Source organism: Rana temporaria (genome assembly GCF_905171775.1).
Source record: "Rana temporaria chromosome 7 unlocalized genomic scaffold, aRanTem1.1 chr7b, whole genome shotgun sequence".
In the NCBI taxonomy this organism is placed as follows: Eukaryota; Metazoa; Chordata; class Amphibia; order Anura; family Ranidae; genus Rana; species Rana temporaria.
Window position 1 is genome coordinate 6,368 of NW_024404469.1, and position 26,442 is coordinate 32,809.

The 26,442-nt window shown below is 53.3% G+C and overlaps 1 protein-coding gene across 1 annotated transcript in view; it reads left to right on the forward strand.

Annotated features, from left to right (window-relative positions):
* Window positions 1-975: 975 nt before the first annotated feature.
* Window positions 976-26,442, forward strand: part of EIF2B3 (eukaryotic translation initiation factor 2B subunit gamma) — a 45,386-nt gene continuing 19,919 nt past the window's right edge. The window contains exons 1-5 of the mRNA XM_040334365.1: window positions 976-1,082; window positions 8,236-8,390; window positions 17,979-18,121; window positions 19,809-19,968; window positions 25,194-25,305. Of these exons, the coding sequence (XP_040190299.1) occupies window positions 8,237-8,390; window positions 17,979-18,121; window positions 19,809-19,968; window positions 25,194-25,305 (569 nt within the window). The 5' untranslated portion in view covers window positions 976-1,082; window position 8,236. The remainder of the gene's footprint in view (window positions 1,083-8,235; window positions 8,391-17,978; window positions 18,122-19,808; window positions 19,969-25,193; window positions 25,306-26,442) is intronic.

Consider the following 26,442-nt stretch of genomic DNA (forward strand, 5'->3'; position numbering starts at 1 on the left):
AAAAGATAAATCCTGTAGTATAACAATAATAATATTAATAATAATAATAATAATAATAATAATAATAGCAGCAATGATAATAATTAATAAATGGAAATATTTCTGCTACTAATTAAAAAAAAAAAAAAGTGGTACTGGAAATAACAATATCAATTATAATAACACACAAAACAATAATACCAATAATAATATAAATCATATAAATAATAATAATTATAATTATATTCTTGGAAGAAGAAAAAAGTCCTGGACGGCCGCACACCGCTGAAGGGATCTTTATTGAAAGTATAAAATCCACTAACGCGCTTCACACCGTACACTGGTGCTTAGTCATCTGTACACTGGTACTTAGTCGTAGCTATGATTAAGCACCAGTGTACGGTGTGAAACGCGTTAGTGAATTTTATACTTTCAATAAAGATCCCTTTAGCGGTGTGCGGCCGTCCAGGACTTTTCTTCTTCCAGTCGCTCCTCTGAACTCCGGCGTGGGATTGCAGACGTCGGACGTCTCCTGAGCTCCAATCTTTTCCATATAATTATATTCTGATATAATATTAATTATAGAAATCTTTTTTTTTAAATGCCACTAATAATATTGGTGATAATAATAATAATAATAATAATAATAATATTAATAATAAATAATTAAGATACTTCTGCTACTGAAAATGCTGGAAATAATGATAATAATAATGTTAATATTTTAATATAAAGATCACTAATCCCGGAAATCAAACAATAAATAATAATAGTGACAATAATAATAATAACAATAATAATAATAATAATATTGGTGATAATAATAATAATAATAATAAATAATAAAGATTCTGCTGCTACTGAAAATGCTGGAAATAATAATGCTGATATTATAATATAAAGATCACTAATCCCGGAAATCACACAATAAATAATAATATTGATGATCACACACACACACACACAGGTGGCTCCTCCCCTCCCGGGGTCACGTGGTGCGGCGAGGTCACGTGTTGGGGGAGTGTCCTGCTCGGGGATCCGTACCGGAAGTGGCGGGAGATCGGATCGGTGACGGATCGGTGATCTCTCACACACACGGACAGGTACAGCGAGGCTCCTCCCCCTCACGCCGCCGTCCCGGGGGGGTCGGTATTCGGTCTGTCACCATTGGCGCTCCGAGAACTACATCTCCCAGCATTCCCCGCGGCCGGCCCCAGAGACCCCGCCCACCAGCGTGTCAGTGCGCGGCCATCGCACTCCGCCTGTCAGTGATAGGAAGGGGGATGGGGGGGGGGGGCACCATCTACAGAGAAACCCCCCCCCCCCTCCTCATACCTGGGGGGTCCTCTCCTCCCCCCCTCCTCATACCTGGGGGGTCCTCTCCTCCCCCCCCCTCCTCATACATGGGGGGTCCTCTCCTCCCCCCCCCTCCTCATACCTGGGGGGTCCTCTCCTCCCCCCCCCTCCTCATACCTGGGGGGTCCTCTCCTCCCCCCCATCTCATACCTGGGGGTTCCTCTCCTCCCCCCCTCCTCATACCTGGGGGGTCCTCTCCTCCCCCCCATCTCATACCTGGGGGGTCCTCTCCTCCCCCCCATCTCATACCTGGGGGGTCCTCTCCCCCCCCCCATCTCATACCTGGGGGTTCCTCTCCTCCCCCCCATCTCATACCTGGGGGGTCCTCTCCTCCCCCCCATCTCATACCTGGGGGTTCCTCTCCTCCCCCCCATCTCATACCTGGGGGGTCCTCTCCTCCCCCCCATCTCATACCTGGGGGTTCCTCTCCTCCCCCCCTCCTCATACCTGGGGGGTCCTCTCCTCCCCCCCATCTCATACCTGGGGGTTCCTCTCCTCCCCCCTCCTCATACCTGGGGGGTCCTCTCCTCCCCCCTCCTCATACCTGGGGGGTCTTCTCCTCCCCCCCCATCTCATACCTGGGGGTTCCTCTCCTCCCCCCCTCCTCATACCTGGGGGTTCCTCTCCTCCCCCCCTCCTCATACCTGGGGGTTCCTCTCCTCCCCCCCCCCATCTCATACCTGGGGGTTCCTCTCCTCCCCCCCTCCTCATACCTGGGGGTTCCTCTCCTCCCCCCCCATCTCATACCTGGGGGTTCCTCTCCTCCCCCCCCTCCTCATACCTGGGGGTTCCTCTCCTCCCCCCCTCCTCATACCTGGGGGTTCCTCTCCTCCCCCCCCCCATCTCATACCTGGGGGTTCCTCTCCTCCCCCCCTCCTCATACCTGGGGGTTCCTCTCCTCCCCCCTCCTCATACCTGGGGGTTCCTCTCCTCCCCCCTCCTCATACCTGGGGGGTCCTCTCCTCCCCCCCCTCCTCATACCTGGGGGTTCCTCTCCTCCCCCCCTCCTCATACCTGGGGGTTCCTCTCCTCCCCCCCCCCATCTCATACCTGGGGGTTCCTCTCCTCCCCCCCATCTCATACCTGGGGGTTCCTCTCCTCCCCCCCTCCTCATACCTGGGGGGTCCTCTCCTCCCCCCCATCTCATACCTGGGGGGTCTTCTCCCCTCCCCCACCTCATACCTGGGGGGTCCTCTCCTCCCCCCCCTCCTCATACCTGGGGGGTCCTCTCCTCCCCCCCATCTCATACCTGGGGGGTCCTCTCCTCCCCCCCATCTCATACCTGGGGGGTCCTCTCCTCCCCCCCTCCTCATACCTGGGGGTTCCCCTTCTTCCCCCCTCCTCATACCTGGGGGTTCCTCTCCTCCCCCCCCTCCTCATACCTGGGGGGTCTTCTCCTCCCCCCCATCTCATACCTGGGGGTTCCTCTCCTCCCCCCCTCCTCATACCTGGGGGTTCCTCTCCTCCCCCCCTCCTCATACCTGGGGGGTCTTCTCCTCCCCCCCATCTCATACCTGGGGGTTCCTCTCCTCCCCCCCTCCTCATACCTGGGGGTTCCTCTCCTCCCCCCCTCCTCATACCTGGGGGGTCCTCTCCTCCCCCCCCTCCTCATACCTGGGGGGTCCTCTCCTCCCCCCCATCTCATACCTGGGGGGTCTTCTCCCCTCCCCCACCTCATACCTGGGGGGTCCTCTCCTCCCCCCCCTCCTCATACCTGGGGGGTCCTCTCCTCCCCCCCATCTCATACCTGGGGGTTCCTCTCCTCCCCCCCTCCTCATACATGGGGGGTCTTCTCCTCCCCTCCTCTATGGGACTCCCCAACATTCCTCCCAGGAGAGAAGATCACCCCAATATCTCCCCCCTCACTGCAACCCATGTGGGGGAGGGGAATACATATATATGGGGGGAGGGGTTTGTATATAGGATGGGGGAGGGGTCTGTATATAGGATGGGGGGTAATATATGGGGGAGGGGTCTGTATATAGGATGGGGGGTCATATATGGGGGAGGGGTCTGTATATAGGATGGGGGGTCATATATGGGGGAGGGGTCTGTATATAGGATGGGGGGGTCATATATGGGGGAGGGATCTGTATATAGGATGGGGGAGGGGTCTGTATATAGGATGGGGGAGGGGTCTGTATATAGGATGGGGGGTCATATATGGGGGAGGGGTCTGTATATAGGATGGGGGGTCATATATGGGGGAGGGAACTGTATATAGGATGGGGGAGGGGTCTGTATATAGGATGGGGGGGTCGTACATGGGGGAGGGGTCTGTATATAGGATGGGGGGGTCATATATGGGGGAGGGGTCTGTATATAGGATGGGGGAGGGATCTATATATAGGATGGGGGAGGGGTCTGTATATAGGATGGGGGTCTATATATAGGATGGGGGGGTCATATATGGGGGAGGGGTCTGTATATAGGATGGGGGGGTCGTATATGGGGGAGGGGTCTGTATATAGGATGGGGGAGGGATCTGTATATAGGATGGGGGTCATATATGGGGGAGGGGTCTGTATATAGGATGGGGGGTCATATATGGGGGAGGGGTCTGTATATAGGATGGGGGGTCATATATGGGGGAGGGGTCTGTATATAGGATGGGGGGTCATATATGGGGGAGGGGTCTGTATATAGGATGGGGGGGTCATATATAGGGGAGGGGTCTATATATAGGATGGGGGGTCATATATGGGGGAGGGGTCTGTATATAGGATGGGGGGTCATATATGGGGGAGGGGTCTATATATAGGATGGGGGGGTCATATATGGGGGAGGGGTCTGTATATAGGATGGGGGTCATATATGGGGGAGGGGGTCTGTATATAGGATGGGGGAGGGATCTGTATATAGGATGGGGGGTCATATATGGGGGAGGGGTCTGTATATAGGATGGGGGGGTCATATATGGGGGAGGGGTCTGTATATAGGATGGGGGGGTCATATATGGGGGAGGGGTCTGTATATAGGATGGGGGAGGGATCTGTATATAGGATGGGGGAGGGGTCTGTATATAGGATGGGGGGTCATATATGGGGGAGGGGTCTGTATATAGGATGGGGGGCCATATATGGGGGAGGGGTCTGTATATAGGATGGGGGGCCATATATGGGGGAGGGGTCTATATAGGATGGGGGGGTCGTATATGGGGGAGGGGTCTGTATATAGGATGGGGGGGTCGTATATGGGGGAGGGGTCTGTATATAGGATGGGGGAGGGATCTGTATATAGGATGGGGGGGTCATATATGGGGGAGGGGTCTGTATATAGGATAAGGGGGGTCTGTATATAGGAAGGGGGGTCGTATATGGGGGAGGGGTCTGTATATAGGATGGGGGGTCATATATGGGGGAGGGGTCTGTATATAGGATGGGGGGCCATATATGGGGGAGGGGGTCTGTATATAGGATGGGGGGTCATATATGGGGGAGGGGTCTATATAGGATGGGGGGGTCGTATATGGGGGAGGGGTCTGTATATAGGATGGGGGGTCATATATGGGGGAGGGGTCTGTATATAGGATGGGGGAGGGATCTGTATATAGGATGGGGGGTCATATATGGGGGAGGGGTCTGTATATAGGATGGGGGGTCATATATGGGGGAGGGGTCTGTATATAGGATGGGGTCATATATGAGGGAGGGGTCTGTATATAGGATGGGGGGTCATATATGGGGGAGGGGTCTGTATATAGGATGGGGGGTCATATATGGGGGAGGGGTCTGTATATAGGACGGGGGTCATATATGGGGGAGGGGTCTGTATATAGGATGGGGGTCATATATGGGGGAGGGGTCTGTATATTGGATGGGGGGGTCATATATGGGGGAGGGGGTCTGTATATAGGATGGGGGCCATATATGGGGGAGGGGTCTGTATATAGGATGGGGGGTCATATATGGGGGAGGGGTCTGTATATAGGATGGGGGGTCATATATGGGGGAGGGGTCTGTATATAGGACGGGGGTCATATATGGGGGAGGGGTCTGTATATAGGAAGGGGGGGTCATATATGGGGGAGGGGTCTGTATATAGGATGGGGGGATCATATATGGGGGAGGGGTCTGTATATAGGATGGGGGGTCATATATGGGGGAGGGGTCTGTATATAGGACGGGGGTCATATATGGGGGAGGGGTCTGTATATAGGAAGGGGGGGTCATATATGGGGGAGGGGTCTGTATATAGGATGGGGGGTCATATATGGGGGAGGGGTCTGTATATAGGATGGGGGGGGTCATATATGGGGGAGGGGTCTGTATATATGATGGGGGGGTCATATATGGGGGAGGGGTCTGTATATAGGATGGGGGGGGGTCATATATGGGGGAGGGGTCTGTATATAGGATGGGGGGTCATATATGGGGGAGGGGTCTGTATATAGGATGGGGGGGTCATATATGGGGGAGGGGTCTGTATATAGGATGGGGGGTCATATATGGGGGAGGGGTCTGTATATAGGATGGGGGGTCATATATGGGGGAGGGGTCTGTATATAGGATGGGGGGTCATATATGGGGGAGGGGGTCTGTATATAGGATGGGGGGTCATATATGGGGGAGGGGTCTGTATATAGGATGGGGGGGTCGTATATGGGGGAGGGGTCTGTATATAAGATGGGGGAGGGATCTGTATATAGGATGCGGGGTCATATATGGGGAGGGGTCTGTATATATGATGGGGGGGTCATATATGGGGGAGGGGGTCTGTATATAGGATGGGGGGGGTCATATATGGGGGAGGGGGTCTGTATATAGGATGGGGGGGTCATATATGGGGGAGGGGTCTGTATATAGGATGGGGGGGGTCGTATATGGGGGAGGGGTCTGTATATAGGATGGGGGCCATATATGGGGGAGGGGTCTGTATATAGGATGGGGGGTCATATATGGGGGAGGGGTCTGTATATAGGATGGGGGGGTCGTATATGGGGGAGGGGTCTGTATATAGGATGGGGGAGGGATCTGTATATAGGATGGAGGGGTCATATATGGGGGAGGGGTCTGTATATATGATGGGGGGGTCATATATGGGGGAGGGGTCTGTATATAGGATGGGGGGTCATATATGGGGGAGGGGTCGGTATATAGGATGGGGGGTCATATATGGGGGAGGGGTCTGTATATAGGATGGGGGGTCATATATGGGGGAGGGGTCTGTATATAGGATGGGGGGTCATATATGGGGAGGGGTCTGTATATAAGATGGGGGAGGGATCTGTATATAGGATGCGGGGTCATATATGGGGAGGGGTCTGTATATATGATGGGGGGGTCATATATGGGGGAGGGGGTCTGTATATAGGATGGGGGGGGTCATATATGGGGGAGGGGGTCTGTATATAGGATGGGGGGGTCATATATGGGGGAGGGGTCTGTATATAGGATGGGGGGGGTCGTATATGGGGGAGGGGTCTGTATATAGGATGGGGGCCATATATGGGGGAGGGGTCTGTATATAGGATGGGGGGTCATATATGGGGGAGGGGTCTGTATATAGGATGGGGGGGTCGTATATGGGGGAGGGGTCTGTATATAGGATGGGGGAGGGATCTGTATATAGGATGGAGGGGTCATATATGGGGGAGGGGTCTGTATATAGGATGGGGGGTCATATATGGGGGAGGGGTCTGTATATAGGACGGGGGTCATATATGGGGGAGGGGTCTGTATATAGGATGGGGGGTCATATATGGGGGAGGGGTCTGTATATAGGATGGGGGGTCATATATGGGGGAGGGGTCTGTATATAGGATGGGGGCCATATATGGGGGAGGGGTCTGTATATAGGATGGGGGGGTCATATATGGGGGAGGGGTCTGTATATAGGATGGGGGGTCATATATGAGGGAGGGGTCTGTATATAGGATGGGGGGCCATATATGGGGGAGGGGTCTGTATATAGGATGGGGGGGTCATATATGAGGGAGGGGTCTGTATATAGGATGGGGGGTCATATATGGGGGAGGGGGTCTGTATATAGGATGGGGGGTAATATATGGGGGAGGGGTCTGTATATAGGATGGGGGGTCATATATGGGGGAGGGGGTCTGTATATAGGATGGGGGGGTCATATATGAGGGAGGGGTCTGTATATAGGATGGGGGGTAATATATGGGGGAGGGGTCTGTATATAGGATGGGGGGCCATATATGGGGGAGGGGTCTGTATATAGGATGGGGGGCCATATATGGGGGAGGGGGTCTGTATATAGGATGGGGGGCCATATATGGGGGAGGGGTCTGTATATAGGATGGGGGGTCATATATGGGGGAGGGGTCTGTATATAGGATGGGGGGGCCATATATGGGGAGGGGTCTGTATATAGGATGGGGGGTCATATATGGGGAGGGGTCTGTATATAGTATGAGGGGGGGTCATATATGGGGGAGGGGTCTGTATATAGGATGGTGGGGGTCATAAATGGGGGAGGGGATCTGTATATAGGATGGGGGGGCATCTATGGGGGAGGGGTCTGTATATAGGATGGGGGGGTCATATATGGGGGAGGGGTCTGTATATAGGATGGGGGGCCATATATGGGGGAGGGGTCTGTATATAGGATGGGGGGCCATATATGGGGGAGGGGTCTGTATATAGGATGGGGGGTCATATATGGGGGAGGGGTCTGTATATAGTATGAGGGGGGGTCATATATGGGGGAGGGGTCTGTATATAGGATGGGGGGGCATCTATGGGGGAGGGGTCTGTATATAGGATGGGGGGGTCATATATGGGGGAGGGGTCTGTATATAGGATGGGGGAGGGGATCTGAGTTGGCATCCCCAGAGAACACGTGATTAGGGATGAAGTAACTCCGCCTACTTTTACCGTGCTGCTCCAGCTCTTCCTCTTGTGTCTCATTGTGCCTCGCTCTTTTCTCCCCCCGCAGGATGGCGCTGGAACTGCAGGCGGTGGTGATGGCGGTGGGCGGCGGCTCGCGGATGAGTGACCTCACCAGTAGTATCCCGAAGGCCCTCCTCCCGGTGGGGAACAAACCTCTCCTGTGGTACCCGCTGAGCATGCTGGAGCGCGCCGGATTCGAGGGTGAGTGATGTATGAAGAGGACCAATCACTGAGCCACAGTGTCCTGGGAGCCCATGGACACACCCAGCGCCTGTAATACTATAGGGGGGAGCCCATGGACACACCCAGTGCCTGTAATACTATAGGGGGGAGCCCATGGACACACCCATCGCCTGTAATACTATAGGGAGGAGCCCATGGACACACCCAGCGCCTGTAATACTATAGGGGGGAGCCCATGGACACACCCAGTGCCTGTAATACTATAGGGGGAGCCCATGGACACACCCATCGCCTGTAATACTATAGGGAGGAGCCCATGGACACACCCAGTGCCTGTAATACTATAGGGGGGGAGCCCATGGACACACCCAGTGCCTGTAATACTATAGGGGGGGGAGCCCATGGACACACCCAGTGCCTGTAATACTATAGGGGGGGGAGCCCATGGACACACCCAGCGCCTGTAATACTATAGGGGGGAGCCCATGGACACACCCAGCACCTGTAATACTATAGGGGGAGCCCATGGACACACCCAGTGCCTGTAATACTATAGGGGGGAGCCCATGGACACACCCAGTGCCTGTAATACTATAGGGGGAGCCCATGGACGCACCCAGCGCCTGTAATACTATAGGGGGGGAGCCCATGGACACACCCGGTGCCTGTAATACTATAGGGGGGGCCCATGGACACACCCAGTGCCTGTAATACTATAGGGGGGAGCCCATGGACGCACCCAGTGCCTGTAATACTATAGGGGGGAGCCCATGGACACACCCAGTGCCTGTAATACTATAGGGGGGAGCCCATGGACACACCCAGTGCCTGTAATACTATAGGGGGGAGCCCATGGACACACCCAGTGCCTGTAATACTATAGGGGGGAGCCCATGGACACACCCAGTGCCTGTAATACTATAGGGGAGGAGCCCATGGACGCACCCAGTGCCTGTAATACTATAGGGGGGAGCCCATGGACACACCCAGTGCCTGTAATACTATAGGGGGAGCCCATGGACACACCCAGTGCCTGTAATACTATAGGGGGGAGCCCATGGACACACCCATCACCTGTAATACTATAGGGGAGGAGCCCATGGACACACCCAGTGCCTGTAATACTATAGGGGAGGAGCCCATGGACACACCCAGTGCCTGTAATACTATAGGGGGGGAGCCCATGGACACACCCAGTGCCTGTAATACTATAGGGGGGAGCCCATGGACACACCCAGTGCCTGTAATACTATAGGGGGGAGCCCATGGACACACCCAGTGCCTGTAATACTATAGGGGGGAGCCCATGGACACACCCAGTGCCTGTAATACTATAGGGGGGGAGCCCATGGACACACCCAGTGCCTGTAATACTATAGGGGGGAGCCCATGGACACACCCAGTGCCTGTAATACTATAGGGGGGGAGCCCATGGACACACCCAGTGCCTGTAATACTATAGGGGGGGAGCCCATGGACACACCCAGTGCCTGTAATACTATAGGGGGGAGCCCATGGACACACCCAGTGCCTGTAATACTATAGGGGGGGAGCCCATGGACACACCCAGTGCCTGTAATACTATAGGGGGGGAGCCCATGGACACACCCAGTGCCTGTAATACTATAGGGGGAGGAGCCCATGGACACACCCAGCACCTGTAATACTATAGGGGGGGAGCCCATGGACACACCCAGTGCCTGTAATACTATAGGGGGGAGCCCATGGACACACCCAGCACCTGTAATACTATAGGGGGGGAGCCCATGGACACACCCAGTGCCTGTAATACTATAGGGGGGAAGCCCATGGACGCACCCGGCGCCTGTAATACTATAGGGGGGGAGCCCATGGACACACCCAGCGCCTGTAATACTATAGGGGGGAGCCCATGGACGCACCCAGTGCCTGTAATACTATAGGGGGAGCCCATGGACACACCCAGCGCCTGTAATACTATAGGGGGGAGCCCATGGACGCACCCAGCGCCTGTAATACTATAGGGGGGGGAGCCCATGGACGCACCCAGTGCCTGTAATACTATAGGGGGGAGCCCATGGACGCACCCAGTGCCTGTAATACTATAGGGGGAGCCCATGGACGCACCCAGCGCCTGTAATACTATAGGGGGGGGAGCCCATGGACGCACCCAGTGCCTGTAATACTATAGGGGGGAGCCCATGGACACACCCAGCGCCTGTAATACTATAGGGGGGGAGCCCATGGACACACCCAGTGCCTGTAATACTATAGGGGGGGAGCCCATGGACGCACCCAGCGCCTGTAATACTATAGGGGGAGCCCATGGACACACCCAGTGCCTGTAATACTATAGGGGGGGAGCCCATGGACACACCCAGCACCTGTAATACTATAGGGGGAGCCCATGGACACACCCAGTGCCTGTAATACTATAGGGGGGGAGCCCATGGACACACCCAGTGCCTGTAATACTATAGGGGGAGCCCATGGACACACCCAGCACCTGTAATACTATAGGGGGGAGCCCATGGACACACCCAGTGCCTGTAATACTATAGGGGGGAGCCCATGGACGCACCCAGTGCCTGTAATACTATAGGGGGGGAGCCCATGGACACACCCAGCGCCTGTAATACTATAGGGGGGGAGCCCATGGACACACCCAGTGCCTGTAATACTATAGGGGGAGCCCATGGACGCACCCAGCGCCTGTAATACTATAGGGGAGGAGCCCATGGACACACCCAGCGCCTGTAATACTATAGGGGGGAGCCCATGGACACACCCAGTGCCTGTAATACTATAGGGGGGGAGCCCATGGACGCACCCAGCGCCTGTAATCCTATAGGGGGGAGCCCATGGACACACCCAGTGCCTGTAATACTATAGGGGGGGAGCCCATGGACACACCCAGTGCCTGTAATACTATAGGGGGGAGCCCATGGACACACCCAGTGCCTGTAATACTATAGGGGGAGCCCATGGACACACCCAGTGCCTGTAATACTATAGGGGGGGAGCCCATGGACACACCCAGCGCCTGTAATACTATAGGGGGGAGCCCATGGACACACCCAGCGCCTGTAATACTATAGGGGGGGGAGCCCATGGACACACCCAGCACCTGTAATACTATAGGGGGGAGCCCATGGACACACCCAGTGCCTGTAATACTATAGGGGGGGAGCCCATGGACACACCCAGCGCCTGTAATACTATAGGGGGGGAGCCCATGGACACACCCAGCACCTGTAATACTATAGGGGGGGAGCCCATGGACACACCCAGTGCCTGTAATACTATAGGGGGGAGCCCATGGACACACCCAGTGCCTGTAATACTATAGGGGGGGAGCCCATGGACACACCCGGCGCCTGTAATACTATAGGGGGAGCCCATGGACACACCCAGCGCCTGTAATACTATAGGGGGGGAGCCCATGGACACACCCAGTGCCTGTAATACTATAGGGGGAGGAGCCCATGGACACACCCAGTGCCTGTAATACTATAGGGGGGGGAGCCCATGGACACACCCAGCGCCTGTAATACTATAGGGGGGGAGCCCATGGACACACCCAGTGCCTGTAATACTATAGGGGGAGCCCATGGACACTCCCAGTGCCTGTAATACTATAGGGGGGGAGCCCATGGACACACCCAGTGCCTGTAATACTATAGAGGGAGCCTATGGACACACCCAGTGCCTGTAATACTATAGGGGGAGGAGCCCATGGACACACCCAGTGCCTGTAATACTATAGGGGGGGAGCCCATGGACACACCCAGTGCCTGTAATACTATAGGGGGAGCCCATGGACACTCCCAGTGCCTGTAATACTATAGGGGGGGAGCCCATGGACACACCCAGTGCCTGTAATACTATAGAGGGAGCCTATGGACACACCCAGTGCCTGTAATACTATAGGGGGAGGAGCCCATGGACACACCCAGTGCCTGTAATACTATAGGGGGGGAGCCCATGGACACACCCAGCGCCTGTAATACTATAGGGGGGAGCCCATGGACACACCCAGTGCCTGTAATACTATAGGGGGGGAGCCCATGGACACACCCGGCGCCTGTAATACTATAGGGGGGGAGCCCATGGACACACCCAGCGCCTGTAATACTATAGGGGGGAGCCCATGGACACACCCAGCGCCTGTAATACTATAGGGGGGGAGCCCATGGACACACCCAGTGCCTGTAATACTATAGGGGGGCCCATGGACGCACCCAGTGCCTGTAATACTATAGGGGGGGCCCATGGACACACCCAGCGCCTGTAATACTATAGGGGGAGCCCATGGACACTCCCAGCACCTGTAATACTATAGGGGGGATCCCATGGACGCACCCAGCGCCTGTAATACTATAGGGGGGGAGCCCATGGACACACCCAGCGCCTGTAATACTATAGGGGGAGCCCATGGACACACCCAGCGCCTGTAATACTATAGGGGGGGAGCCCATGGACACACCCAGCGCCTGTAATACTATAGGGGGAGCCCATGGACACTCCCAGCACCTGTAATACTATAGGGGGAGGAGCCCATGGACACACCCAGCGCCTGTAATACTATAGGGGGAGCCCATGGACGCACCCAGTGCCTGTAATACTATAGGGGGGGAGCCCATGGACACACCCAGCGCCTGTAATACTATAGGGGGAGCCCATGGACACACCCAGCGCCTGTAATACTATAGGAGGAGCCCATGGACACACCCAGCACCTGTAATACTATAGGGGGAGGAGCCCATGGACACACCCAGCGCCTGTAATACTATAGGGGGGAGCCCATGGACACACCCAGTGCCTGTAATACTATAGGAGGAGCCCATGGACACACCCAGCACCTGTAATACTATAGGGGGAGCCCATGGACACACCCAGTGCCTGTAATACTATAGGGAGGAGCCCATGGACACACCCAGCACCTGTAATACTATAGGGGGGGAGCCCATGGACACACCCAGTGCCTGTAATACTATAGGGGGAGCCCATGGACACACCCAGTGCCTGTAATACTATAGGGGGAGCCCATGGACACACCCAGTGCCTGTAATACTATAGGGGGGGAGCCCATGGACACACCCAGTGCCTGTAATACTATAGGGGGGAGCCCATGGACACACCCAGTGCCTGTAATACTATAGGGGGGGAGCCCATGGACACACCCAGCACCTGTAATACTATAGGGGGGAGCCCATGGACACACCCAGCGCCTGTAATACTATAGGGGGGGAGCCCATGGACACACCCAGTGCCTGTAATACTATAGGGGGGCCCATGGACACACCCAGCACCTGTAATACTATAGGGGGGAGCCCATGGACACACCCAGTGCCTGTAATACTATAGGGGGGGAGCCCATGGACACACCCAGCGCCTGTAATACTATAGGGGGGGAGCCCATGGACACACCCAGCGCCTGTAATACTATAGGGGGAGCCCATGGACACACCCAGTGCCTGTAATACTATAGGGGGGGAGCCCATGGACGCACCCAGTGCCTGTAATACTATAGGGGGGGGGGAGCCCATGGACACACCCAGCGCCTGTAATACTATAGGGGGGAGCCCATGGACACACCCAGTGCCTGTAATACTATAGGGGGGGAGCCCATGGACGCACCCAGTGCCTGTAATACTATAGGGGGGGGAGCCCATGGACACACCCAGCGCCTGTAATACTATAGGGGGGGAGCCCATGGACACACCCAGTGCCTGTAATACTATAGGGGGAGCCCATGGACACACCCAGCACCTGTAATACTATAGGGGGGGAGCCCATGGACACACCCAGTGCCTGTAATACTATAGGGGGGAGCCCATGGACACACCCAGTGCCTGTAATACTATAGGGGGAGCCCATGGACACACCCAGCACCTGTAATACTATAGGGGGGGGCCCATGGACACACCCAGCGCCTGTAATACTATAGGGGGAGCCCATGGACACACCCAGCACCTGTAATGCTATAGGGGGGGAGCCCATGGACACACCCAGCGCCTGTAATACTATAGGGGGAGCCCATGGACACACCCGGCACCTGTAATACTATAGGGGGGGAGCCCATGGACACACCCAGCGCCTGTAATACTATAGGGGGGAGCCCATGGACACACCCAGTGCCTGTAATACTATAGGGGGGAGCCCATGGACACACCCAGCACCTGTAATACTATAGGGGGGGAGCCCATGGACACACCCAGTGCCTGTAATACTATAGGGGGGGAGCCCATGGACACACCCAGTGCCTGTAATACTATAGGGGGGAGCCCATGGACGCACCCAGCGCCTGTAATACTATAGGGGGAGCCCATGGACACACCCAGTGCCTGTAATACTATAGGGGGGAGCCCATGGACACACCCAGCGCCTGTAATACTATAGGGGGGGGAGCCCATGGACACACCCAGCACCTGTAATACTATAGGGGGGGGCCCATGGACACACCCAGCGCCTGTAATACTATAGGGGGAGCCCATGGACACACCCAGTGCCTGTAATACTATAGGGGGGGAGCCCATGGACACACCCAGCGCCTGTAATACTATAGGGGGAGCCCATGGACACACCCAGTGCCTGTAATACTATAGGGGGGGAGCCCATGGACACACCCAGCGCCTGTAATACTATAGGGGGGGGCCCATGGACACACCCAGCGCCTGTAATACTATAGGGGGAGCCCATGGACACACCCAGTGCCTGTAATACTATAGGGGGGGAGCCCATGGACACACCCAGCGCCTGTAATACTATAGGGGGAGCCCATGGACACACCCAGTGCCTGTAATACTATAGGGGGGGGAGCCCATGGACACACCCAGCGCCTGTAATACTATAGGGGGGGAGCCCATGGACACACCCAGTGCCTGTAATACTATAGGGGGGAGCCCATGGACGCACCCAGCGCCTGTAATACTATAGGGGGGGAGCCCATGGACACACCCAGTGCCTGTAATACTATAGGGGGGGGAGCCCATGGACACACCCAGCGCCTGTAATACTATAGGGGGGGAGCCCATGGACACACCCAGTGCCTGTAATACTATAGGGGGAGCCCATGGACACACCCAGCACCTGTAATACTATAGGGGGGAGCCCATGGACGCACCCAGCGCCTGTAATACTATAGGGGGGGAGCCCATGGACACACCCAGTGCCTGTAATACTATAGGGGGAGCCCATGGACACACCCAGCACCTGTAATACTATAGGGGGGAGCCCATGGACGCACCCAGCGCCTGTAATACTATAGGGGGAGCCCATGGACGCACCCAGTGCCTGTAATACTATAGGGGGAGCCCATGGACACACCCAGTGCCTGTAATACTATAGGGGGAGCCCATGGACACACCCAGCGCCTGTAATACTATAGGGGGGAGCCCATGGACACACCCAGCGCCTGTAATACTATAGGGGGGGAGCCCATGGACACACCCAGTGCCTGTAATACTATAGGGGGGGAGCCCATGGACACACCCAGTGCCTGTAATACTATAGGGGGAGCCCATGGACACTCCCAGCACCTGTAATACTATAGGGGGGAGCCCATGGACGCACCCAGCGCCTGTAATACTATAGGGGGGGAGCCCATGGACACACCCGGCGCCTGTAATACTATAGGGGGAGCCCATGGACACACCCAGTGCCTGTAATACTATAGGGGGAGCCCATGGACGCACCCAGCGCCTGTAATATTATAGGGGGGAGCCCATGGACACACCCAGCGCCTGTAATACTATAGGGGGAGCCCATGGACACACCCAGTGCCTGTAATACTATAGGGGGGGGGAGCCCATGGACACACCCAGCGCCTGTAATACTATAGGGGGGGGCCCATGGACACACCCAGCGCCTGTAATACTATAGGGGGAGCCCATGGACACACCCAGTGCCTGTAATACTATAGGGGGGGAGCCCATGGACACACCCAGCGCCTGTAATACTATAGGGGGAGCCCATGGACACACCCAGTGCCTGTAATACTATAGGGGGGGGAGCCCATGGACACACCCAGCGCCTGTAATACTATAGGGGGGGAGCCCATGGACACACCCAGTGCCTGTAATACTATAGGGGGGAGCCCATGGACGCACCCAGCGCCTGTAATACTATAGGGGGGGGAGCCCATGGACACACCCAGTGCCTGTAATACTATAGGGGGAGCCCATGGACGCACCCAGTGCCTGTAATACTATAGGGGGAGCCCATGGACACACCCAGTGCCTGTAATACTATAGGGGGAGCCCATGGACACACCCAGCGCCTGTAATACTATAGGGGGGGAGCCCATGGACACACCCAGCGCCTGTAATACTATAGGGGGGGAGCCCATGGACACACCCAGCGCCTGTAATACTATAGGGGGGGAGCCCATGGACACACCCAGTGCCTGTAATACTATAGGGGGAGCCCATGGACACTCCCAGCACCTGTAATACTATAGGGGGGAGCCCATGGACGCACCCAGCGCCTGTAATACTATAGGGGGGGAGCCCATGGACACACCCGGCGCCTGTAATACTATAGGGGGAGCCCATGGACACACCCAGTGCCTGTAATACTATAGGGGGAGCCCATGGACACACCCAGTGCCTGTAATACTATAGGGGAGGAGCCCATGGACACACCCAGTGCCTGTAATACTATAGGGGGGGAGCCCATGTAATGACCCCGCCCCCTGTGTGTGTCCTGTAGAGGTGATGTAGTGACCCCGCCCCCTGTGTGTGTCCTGTAGAGGTGATGTAGTGACCCCGCCCCCTGTGTGTGTCCTGTAGAGGTGATGTAGTGACCCCGCCCCCTGTGTGTGTCCTGTAGAGGTGATGTAGTGACCCCGCCCCCTGTGTGTGTCCTGTAGAGGTGATGTAGTGACCCCGCCCCCTGTGTGTCCTGTAGAGGTGATGTAGTGACCCCGCCCCCTGTGTGTGTCCTGTAGAGGTGATGTATTGGCCCCTCCCCCTGTGTGTGTCCTGTAGAGGTGATGTAGTGACCCCGCCCCCTGTGTGTGTCCTGTAGAGGTGATGTAGTGACCCCGCCCCCTGTGTGTGTCCTGTAGAGGTGGTGATATTAACCCCGCCCCCTGTGTGTCCTGTAGAGGTGATGTAGTGACCCCGCCCCCTGTGTGTCATGTAGAGGTGATGTATTGACCCCACCCCCTGTGTGTGTCCTGTAGAGGTGATGTAGTGATCCCGCCCCCTGTGTGTCCTGCAGAGGTGATCGTTGTGACCCCGCCCCCTGTGTGTGTCATGTAGAGGTGATGTATTGGCCCCTCCCCCTGTGTGTGTCCTGCAGAGGTGATGTAGTGACCCCGCCCCCTGTGTGTATCCTGTAGAGGTGATGTAGTGACCCCGCCCCCTGTGTGTGTCCTGTAGAGGTGATGTAGTGACCCCGCCCCCCGTGTGTGTCCTGTAGAGGTGATGTAGTGATCCCGCCCCCTGTGTGTCCTGCAGAGGTGATCGTTGTGACCCCGCCCCCTGTGTGTGTCCTGTAGAGGTGATGTAGTGACCCCGCCCCCTGTGTGTGTCCTGTAGAGGTGGTGATATTAACCCCGCCCCCTGTGTGTGTCCTGTAGAGGTGGTGATATTAACCCCGCCCCCTGTGTGTGTCCTGTAGAGGTGATCGTTGTGACCACCCGGGAGGTTCAGAAGTTCATCCCGGATATGAAGATGAAGGTGGAGGTGGTGTGTCTGCCGGAGGACAAGGCTCTGGAAATGGGGACGGCCGACTCCCTGCGTTACATCCACTCCAAGATCAAGGTGAGACCAACCTAGGACCCTCCCACCTGATGAATGGCCAACCTAGGACCCTCCCACCTGATTAGTGGCCAACCTAGGACCCTCCCACCTGATGAATGGCCAACCTAGGACCCTCCCACCTGATGAATGGCCAACCTAGGACCCTCCCACCTGATGAATGGCCAACCTAGGACCCTCCCACCTGATGAATGGCCAACCTAGGACCCTCCCACCTGATCAATGGCCAACCTAGGACCCTCCCACCTGATCAATGGCCAACCTAGGACCCTCCCACCTGATCAATGGCCAACCTAGGACCCTCCCACCTGATCAATGGCCACCCTAGGACCCTCCCAGCTGATTAGTGGCCACCCTAGGACCCTCCCACCTGATCAATGGCCAACCTAGGACCCTCCCACCTGATTAGTGGCTAACCTAGGACCCTCCCACCTGATTAGTGGCCACCCTAGGACCCTCCCACCTGATGAATGGCCACCCTAGGACCCTCCCACCTGATTAGTGGCCACCCTAGGACCCTCCCACCTGATTAGTGGCCACCCTAGGACCCTCCCACCTGATTAGTGGCCACCCTAGGACCCTCCCACCTGATGAATGGCCAACCTAGGACCCTCCCACCTGATCAATGGCCAACCTGGGACCCTCCCACCTGATGAATGGCCAACCTAGGACCCTCCCACCTGATTAGTGGCCAACCTAGGACCCTCCCACCTGATGAATGGCCAACCTAGGACCCTCCCACCTGATGAATGGCCAACCTAGGACCCTCCCACCTGATGAATGGCCAACCTAGGACCCTCCCACCTGATGAATGGCCAACCTAGGACCCTCCCACCTGATGAATGGCCAACCTACGACCCTCCCACCTGATTAGTGACCAACCTAGGACCCTCTCGCCTGATAAATGGCCAACCTAGGACCCTCCCACCTGATAAATGGCCAACCTAGGACCCTCCACCTGATGAATGGCCAACCTAGGACCTTCCTACCTCATGAATGGCCAATCTAGGACCCTCCCATCTGATTAATGGCCAACCTAAAACCCTCCCACCTGATTAGTGGCCACCCTAGGACCCTCCCACCTGATCAATGGCCAACCTAGGACCCTCCCACCTGATTAGTGGCCACCCTAGAACCCTCCCACCTGATTAGTGAACACCCTAGAACCCTCCCACCTGATCAATGGCCAACCTAGGACCCTCCCATCTGATTAGTGGCCAACCTAGGACCCTCCCACCTGATAAGTGGCCACCCTAGAACCCTCCCACCTGATGAATGGCCAACCTAGGACCCTCCCACCTGATTAGTGGCCACCCTAGAACCCTCCCACCTGATGAATGGCCAACCTAGGACCCTCCCACCTGATTAGTGGCCACCCTAGAACCCTCCCACCTGATCAATGGCCACCCTAGGACCCTCCCACCTGATTAGTGGCCAACCTAGGACCCTCCCACCTGATCAATGGCCACCCTAGGACCCTCCCACCTGATTAGTGGCCACCCTAGAACCCTCCCACCTGATTAGTGGCCACCCTAGGACCCTCCCACCTGATTAGTGGCCACCCTAGGACCCTCCCACCTGATTAGTGGCCACCCTAGGACCCTCCCACCTGATTAGTGGCCACCCTAGGACCCTCCCTGCTGCATCTGCTGCTCTTGTTACCTCTGTCTCCCCCTCTTGTTTCCATCAGACTGACGTCCTGGTTGTCAGCTGTGATCTGATAACGGAAGTGGCGCTGCATGAGGTCGTTGACTTGTTCCGCGCCCACAACGCCACGCTCTCCATGCTGATGAGGAAGGTGGCGGAATCCAGCGAGCACATCCCAGGACAGAAGGGGAAGCAGAAGGCCGGTAAGTTGTGTTCGCCGGGCCGTGTCTGTACTGTGGGGGGAGGGGAGGGGGGATCAGTGTTGTGCCACCAGCCTGGGAGAATGACGGCGCCAATAGTGTCCTCCTAATAAATCATATCGGATTACAGAGCGCCATTGTTTACATCGGGCCCAACAATGTCCTCCACAGACTTCTTCAGTCCTGTACTGTCTGCAGTCTCTGATCATCTCCTGTATTATGTCTGCAGTCTCTGATCATCTCCTGTATTATGTCTGCAGTCTCTGATCATCTCCTGTATTATGTCTGCAGTCTCTGATCATCTCCTGTATTATGTCTGCAGTCTCTGATCATCTCCTGTATTATGTCTGCAGTCTCTGATCATCTCCTGTACTATGTCTGCAGTCTCTGATCATCTCCTGTATCATGTCTGCAGTCTCTGATCATCTCCTGTATCATGTCTGCAGTCTCTGATCATCTCCTGTATCATGTCTGCAGTCTCTGATCATCTCCTGTACTATGTCTGCAGTCTCTGACCATCTCCTGTACTATGTCTGCAGTCTCTGATCATCTCCTGTACTATGTCTGCAGTCTCTGATCATCTCCTGTATTATGTCTGCAGTCTCTGATCATCTCCTGTATCATGTCTGCAGTCTCTGATCATCTCCTGTATTATGTCTGCAGTCTCTGATCATCTCCTGTATTATGTCTGCAGTCTCTGATCATCTCCTGTATTATGTCTGCAGTCTCTGATCATCTCCTGTATTATGTCTGCAGTCTCTGATCATCTCCTGTACTATGTCTGCAGTCTCTGATCATCTCCTGCATTATGTCTTCAGTCTCTGATCATCTCCTGTACTATGTCTTCAGTCTCTGATCATCTCCTGTATCATGTCTGCAGTCTCTGACCATCTCCTGTACTATGTCTGCAGTCTCTGATCATCTCCTGTATTATGTCTGCAGTCTCTGATCATCTCCTGTATTATGTCTGCAGTCTCTGATCATCTCCTGTACTATGTCTGCAGTCTCTGACCATCTCCTGTATTATGTCTGCAGTCTCTGATCATCTCCTGTATCATGTCTGCAGTCTCTGATCATCTCCTGTACTATGTCTGCAGTCTCTGACCATCTCCTGTACTATGTCTGCAGTCTCTGATCATCTCCTGTATTATGTCTGCAGTCTCTGATCATCTCCTGTATTATGTCTGCAGTCTCTGATCATCTCCTGTACTATGTCTGCAGTCTCTGATCATCTCCTGTATTATGTCTGCAGTCTCTGATCATCTCCTGTATCATGTCTGCAGTCTCTGATCATCTCCTGTATTATGTCTGCAGTCTCTGATCATCTCCTGTATTATGTCTGCAGTCTCTGATCATCTCCTGTACTATGTCTGCAGTCTCTGATCATCTCCTGTATCATGTCTGCAGTCTCTGACCATCTCCTGTACTATGTCTGCAGTCTCTGATCATCTCCTGTATTATGTCTGCAGTCTCTGATCATCTCCTGTACTATGTCTGCAGTCTCTGATCATCTCCTGTATTATGTCTGCAGTCTCTGATCATCTCCTGTATTATGTCTGCAGTCTCTGATCATCTCCTGTATCATGTCTGCAGTCTCTGATCATCTCCTGTACTATGTCTGCAGTCTCTGATCATCTCCTGTATCATGTCTGCAGTCTCTGACCATCTCCTGTACTATGTCTGCAGTCTCTGATCATCTCCTGTATTATGTCTGCAGTCTCTGATCATCTCCTGTACTATGTCTGCAGTCTCTGATCATCTCCTGTATTATGTCTGCAGTCTCTGATCATCTCCTGTATTATGTCTGCAGTCTCTGATCATCTCCTGTATTATGTCTGCAGTCTCTGACCATCTCCTGTATTATGTCTGCAGTCTCTGATCATCTCCTGTACTATGTCTGCAGTCTCTGATCATCTCCTGTATCATGTCTGCAGTCTCTGATCATCTCCTGTATTATGTCTGCAGTCTCTGATCATCTCCTGTATTATGTCTGCAGTCTCTGATCATCTCCTGTATTATGTCTGCAGTCTCTGACCATCTCCTGTATTATGTCTGCAGTCTCTGACCATCTCCTGTATTATGTCTGCAGTCTCTGACCATCTCCTGTATTATGTCTGCAGTCTCTGATCATCTCCTGTAATATGTCTTCAGTCTCTGATCATCTCCTGTACTATGTCTGCAGTCTCTGACCATCTCCTGTACTATGTCTGCAGTCTCTGATCATCTCCTGTACTATGTCTGCAGTCTCTGATCATCTCCTGTATCATGTCTGCAGTCTCTGATCATCTCCTGTACTATGTCTGCAGTCTCTGATCATTTCCTGTACTATGTCTGCAGTCTCTGATCATCTCCTGTACTATGTCTGCAGTCTCTGATCATCTCCTGTACTATGTCTGCAGTCTCTGATCATCTCCTGTACTATGTCTGCAGTCTCTGACCATCTCCTGTATTATGTCTGCAGTCTCTGATCATCTCCTGTATTATGTCTGCAGTCTCTGATCATCTCCTGTATCATGTCTGCAGTCTCTGATCATCTCCTGTACTATGTCTGCAGTCTCTGACCATCTCCTGTACTATGTCTGCAGTCTCTGATCATCTCCTGTACTATGTCTTCAGTCTCTGATCATCTCCTGTACTATGTCTGCAGTCTCTGATCATCTCCTGTATCATGTCTGCAGTCTCTGATCATCTCCTGTATCATGTCTGCAGTCTCTGATCATCTCCTGTACTATGTCTGCAGTCTCTGATCATCTCCTGTACTATGTCTGCAGTCTCTGATCATCTCCTGTATTATGTCTGCAGTCTCTGATCATCTCCTGTATTATGTCTGCAGTCTCTGATCATCTCCTGTACTATGTCTGCAGTCTCTGATCATCTCCTGTACTATGTCTGCAGTCTCTGACCATCTCCTGTACTATGTCTGCAGTCTCTGATCATCTCCTGTACTATGTCTGCAGTCTCTGATCATCTCCTGTACTATGTCTGCAGTCTCTGATCATCTCCTGTATCATGTCTGCAGTCTCTGATCATCTCCTGTATTATGTCTGCAGTCTCTGATCATCTCCTGTACTATGTCTGCAGTCTCTGATCATCTCCTGTACTATGTCTGCAGTCTCTGATCATCTCCTGTACTATGTCTGCAGTCTCTGACCATCTCCTGTACTATGTCTGCAGTCTCTGATCATCTCCTGTACTATGTCTGCAGTCTCTGATCATCTCCTGTATCATGTCTGCAGTCTCTGACCATCTCCTGTACTATGTCTGCAGTCTCTGATCATCTCCTGTATTATGTCTGCAGTCTCTGATCATCTCCTGTACTATGTCTGCAGTCTCTGATCATCTCCTGTATTATGTCTGCAGTCTCTGATCATCTCCTGTACTATGTCTGCAGTCTCTGACCATCTCCTGTACCATGTCTGCAGTCTCTGATCATCTCCTGTATTATGTCTGCAGTCTCTGATCATCTCCTGTACTATGTCTGCAGTCTCTGATCATCTCTTGTATTATGTCTGCAGTCTCTGACCATCTCCTGTATTATGTCTGCAGTCTCTGATCATCTCCTGTATTATGTCTGCAGTCTCTGATCATCTCCTGTATCATGTCTGCAGTCTCTGATCATCTCCTGTACTATGTCTGCAGTCTCTGATCATCTCCTGTATCATGTCTGCAGTCTCTGATCATCTCCTGTATTATGTCTGCAGTCTCTGATCATCTCCTGTATTATGTCTGCAGTCTCTGATCATCTCCTGTATTATGTCTGCAGTCTCTGATCATCTCCTGTACTATGTCTGCAGTCTCTGATCATCTCCTGTATTATGTCTGCAGTCTCTGACCATCTCCTGTATTATGTCTGCAGTCTCTGATCATCTCCTGTACTATGTCTGCAGTCTCTGATCATCTCCTGTACTATGTCTGCAGTCTCTGATCATCTCCTGTACTATGTCTGCAGTCTCTGATCATCTCCTGTATCATGTCTGCAGTCTCTGACCATCTCCTGTACTATGTCTGCAGTCTCTGATCATCTCCTGTATCATGTCTGCAGTCTCTGACCATCTCCTGTACTATGTCTGCAGTCTCTGATCATCTCCTGTATTATGTCTGCAGTCTCTGACCATCTCCTGTACCATGTCTGCAGTCTCTGATCATCTCCTGCACTATGTCTGCAGTCTCTGATCATCTCCTGTACTATGTCTGCAGTCTCTGACCATCTCCTGTACTATGTCTGCAGTCTCTGATCATCTCCTGTACTATGTCTGCAGTCTCTGACCATCTCCTGTATTATGTCTGCAGTCTCTTATCATCTCCTGTACTATGTCTGCAGTCTCTGATCATCTCCTGTATTATGTCTGCAGTCTCTGATCATCTCCTGTACTATGTCTGCAGTCTCTGATCATCTCCTGTACTATGTCTGCAGTCTCTGATCATCTCCTGTACTATGTCTGCAGTCTCTGACCATCTCCTGTACTATGTCTGCAGTCTCTGATCATCTCCTGTACTATGTCTGCAGTCTCTGATCATCTCCTGTATCATGTCTGCAGTCTCTGACCATCTCCTGTACTATGTCTGCAGTCTCTGATCATCTCCTGTATTATGTCTGCAGTCTCTGATCATCTCCTGTATTATGTCTGCAGTCTCTGATCATCTCCTGTACTATGTCTGCAGTCTCTGATCATCTCCTGTATTATGTCTGCAGTCTCTGATCATCTCCTGTATCATGTCTGCAGTCTCTGACCATCTCCTGTATTATGTCTGCAGTCTCTGGTCATCTTCTGTATTATGACTGCAGTCTCTGACCATCTCCTGTATCATGTCTGCAGTCTCTGATCATCTCCTGTACTATGTCTGCAGTCTCTGATCATCTCCTGTATTATGTCTGCAGTCTCTGATCATCTCCTGTATCATGTCTGCAGTCTCTGACCATCTCCTGTATTATGTCTGCAGTCTCTGGTCATCTTCTGTATTATGACTGCAGTCTCTGATCATCTCCTGTACTATGTCTGCAGTCTCTGATCATCTCCTGTACTATGTCTGCAGTCTCTGATCATCTCCTGTATTATGTCTGCAGTCTCTGATCATCTCCTGTATTATGTCTGCAGTCTCTGATCATCTCCTGTATTATGTCTGCAGTCTCTGATCATCTCCTGTATTATGTGTGGGGGGGGGGGGGGGCTGTCACTCTGGTGGTCTTCAGTGTTTTGATGTTCCGTATTGTCGTTGATTTCTGTCAGTGGAAGAACGGGACTTCATCGGGGTGGATGGCAGCGACTCGCGCCTCTTGTTATTGGCCAATGAGGAGGATCTGGATGACGGTCTGGACCTGAAGAAATGCATCTTCCAGAGGTTGGTGGGAGACGTGGGCGGGGCTGAGAATGGGGGTGCTGGTATGATGTCAGTTAAGGGGGGGGGGGGCATACATGATCTGAGGGGGAGGGGCATACATGATCTGAGGGGAGGGGCATACATGATCTGAGGGGGAGGGGTTTGTACAATTTTTATACGATGTGGTTTAGATTTACCAAAAATATATAATAGTAGCAGTATTTATGAATAATAATATTATACGTAATTAAAATAATGAATTGTTGTTGTTATGTGTAACAATAATAATATTTTTTGTGTATAATAATAATAATTATAATTAGATTGCGTATGATCCTATGTATTATTAGTAGTGGTTGCAGTATTTCTGAATAATATTATTATATGTATAATAATAATTTTTGTGTATAATAATAATAATAATTATTAGATTGTATATGATTCTATTTTATTATTATTATTATTATTATTATTAGTTGCAGTATTTTTGAATAATAATAATTAGAATATTTTTTACCACATGGATTATCAGCGCCACGTTTCGCATCCAGCCGCCTCGGCGCGCTCTGAGGTTGGCGGATCATCAATTCAGAACTTTATTCCCATTAATAATCGCAGCGTGTAATATAGGAGAATACGGCGACGTCTGACGCACATTTCTGGAATAATCGCTCGCAGGGGAGGCAGCAGGTTTTAGAATGAATCTGATATATATATATATATAGAGAGAGGAATGCGCCCTCGGGACGCGCGGCTGGACTCACACGTAGCGCCATACAAAGGTCCGGCACGGTTGACTTGCGATCCCCATTATGATGGACAGAGGTCACAGGTCAATTACTTCAAAGGTCACAGGTCGTCCTGCAGGTGTGGCTTCCTCCTGCCATTCCGGTCTCCTCTCACGTTACAGATGGCAGCACTCCACATTTACAATAGATTCAGCGATGTGAAGGACACGATGGGCTCTGATTGGCTGGAGCGTTTCCTTCATTTCTAGACAGATGTCCGTCCTTCCTGGGTGGTGCTGGAGGGGGAGGGGCCAGAGAACAATGCATTCCCCGAATATTCCATCGAAATCTTCCCGATTCACCGCACTCCATACATTCCATATACAGAATCTATTCTACAGGGGGACCTGTAATACACCCACTCACCGGA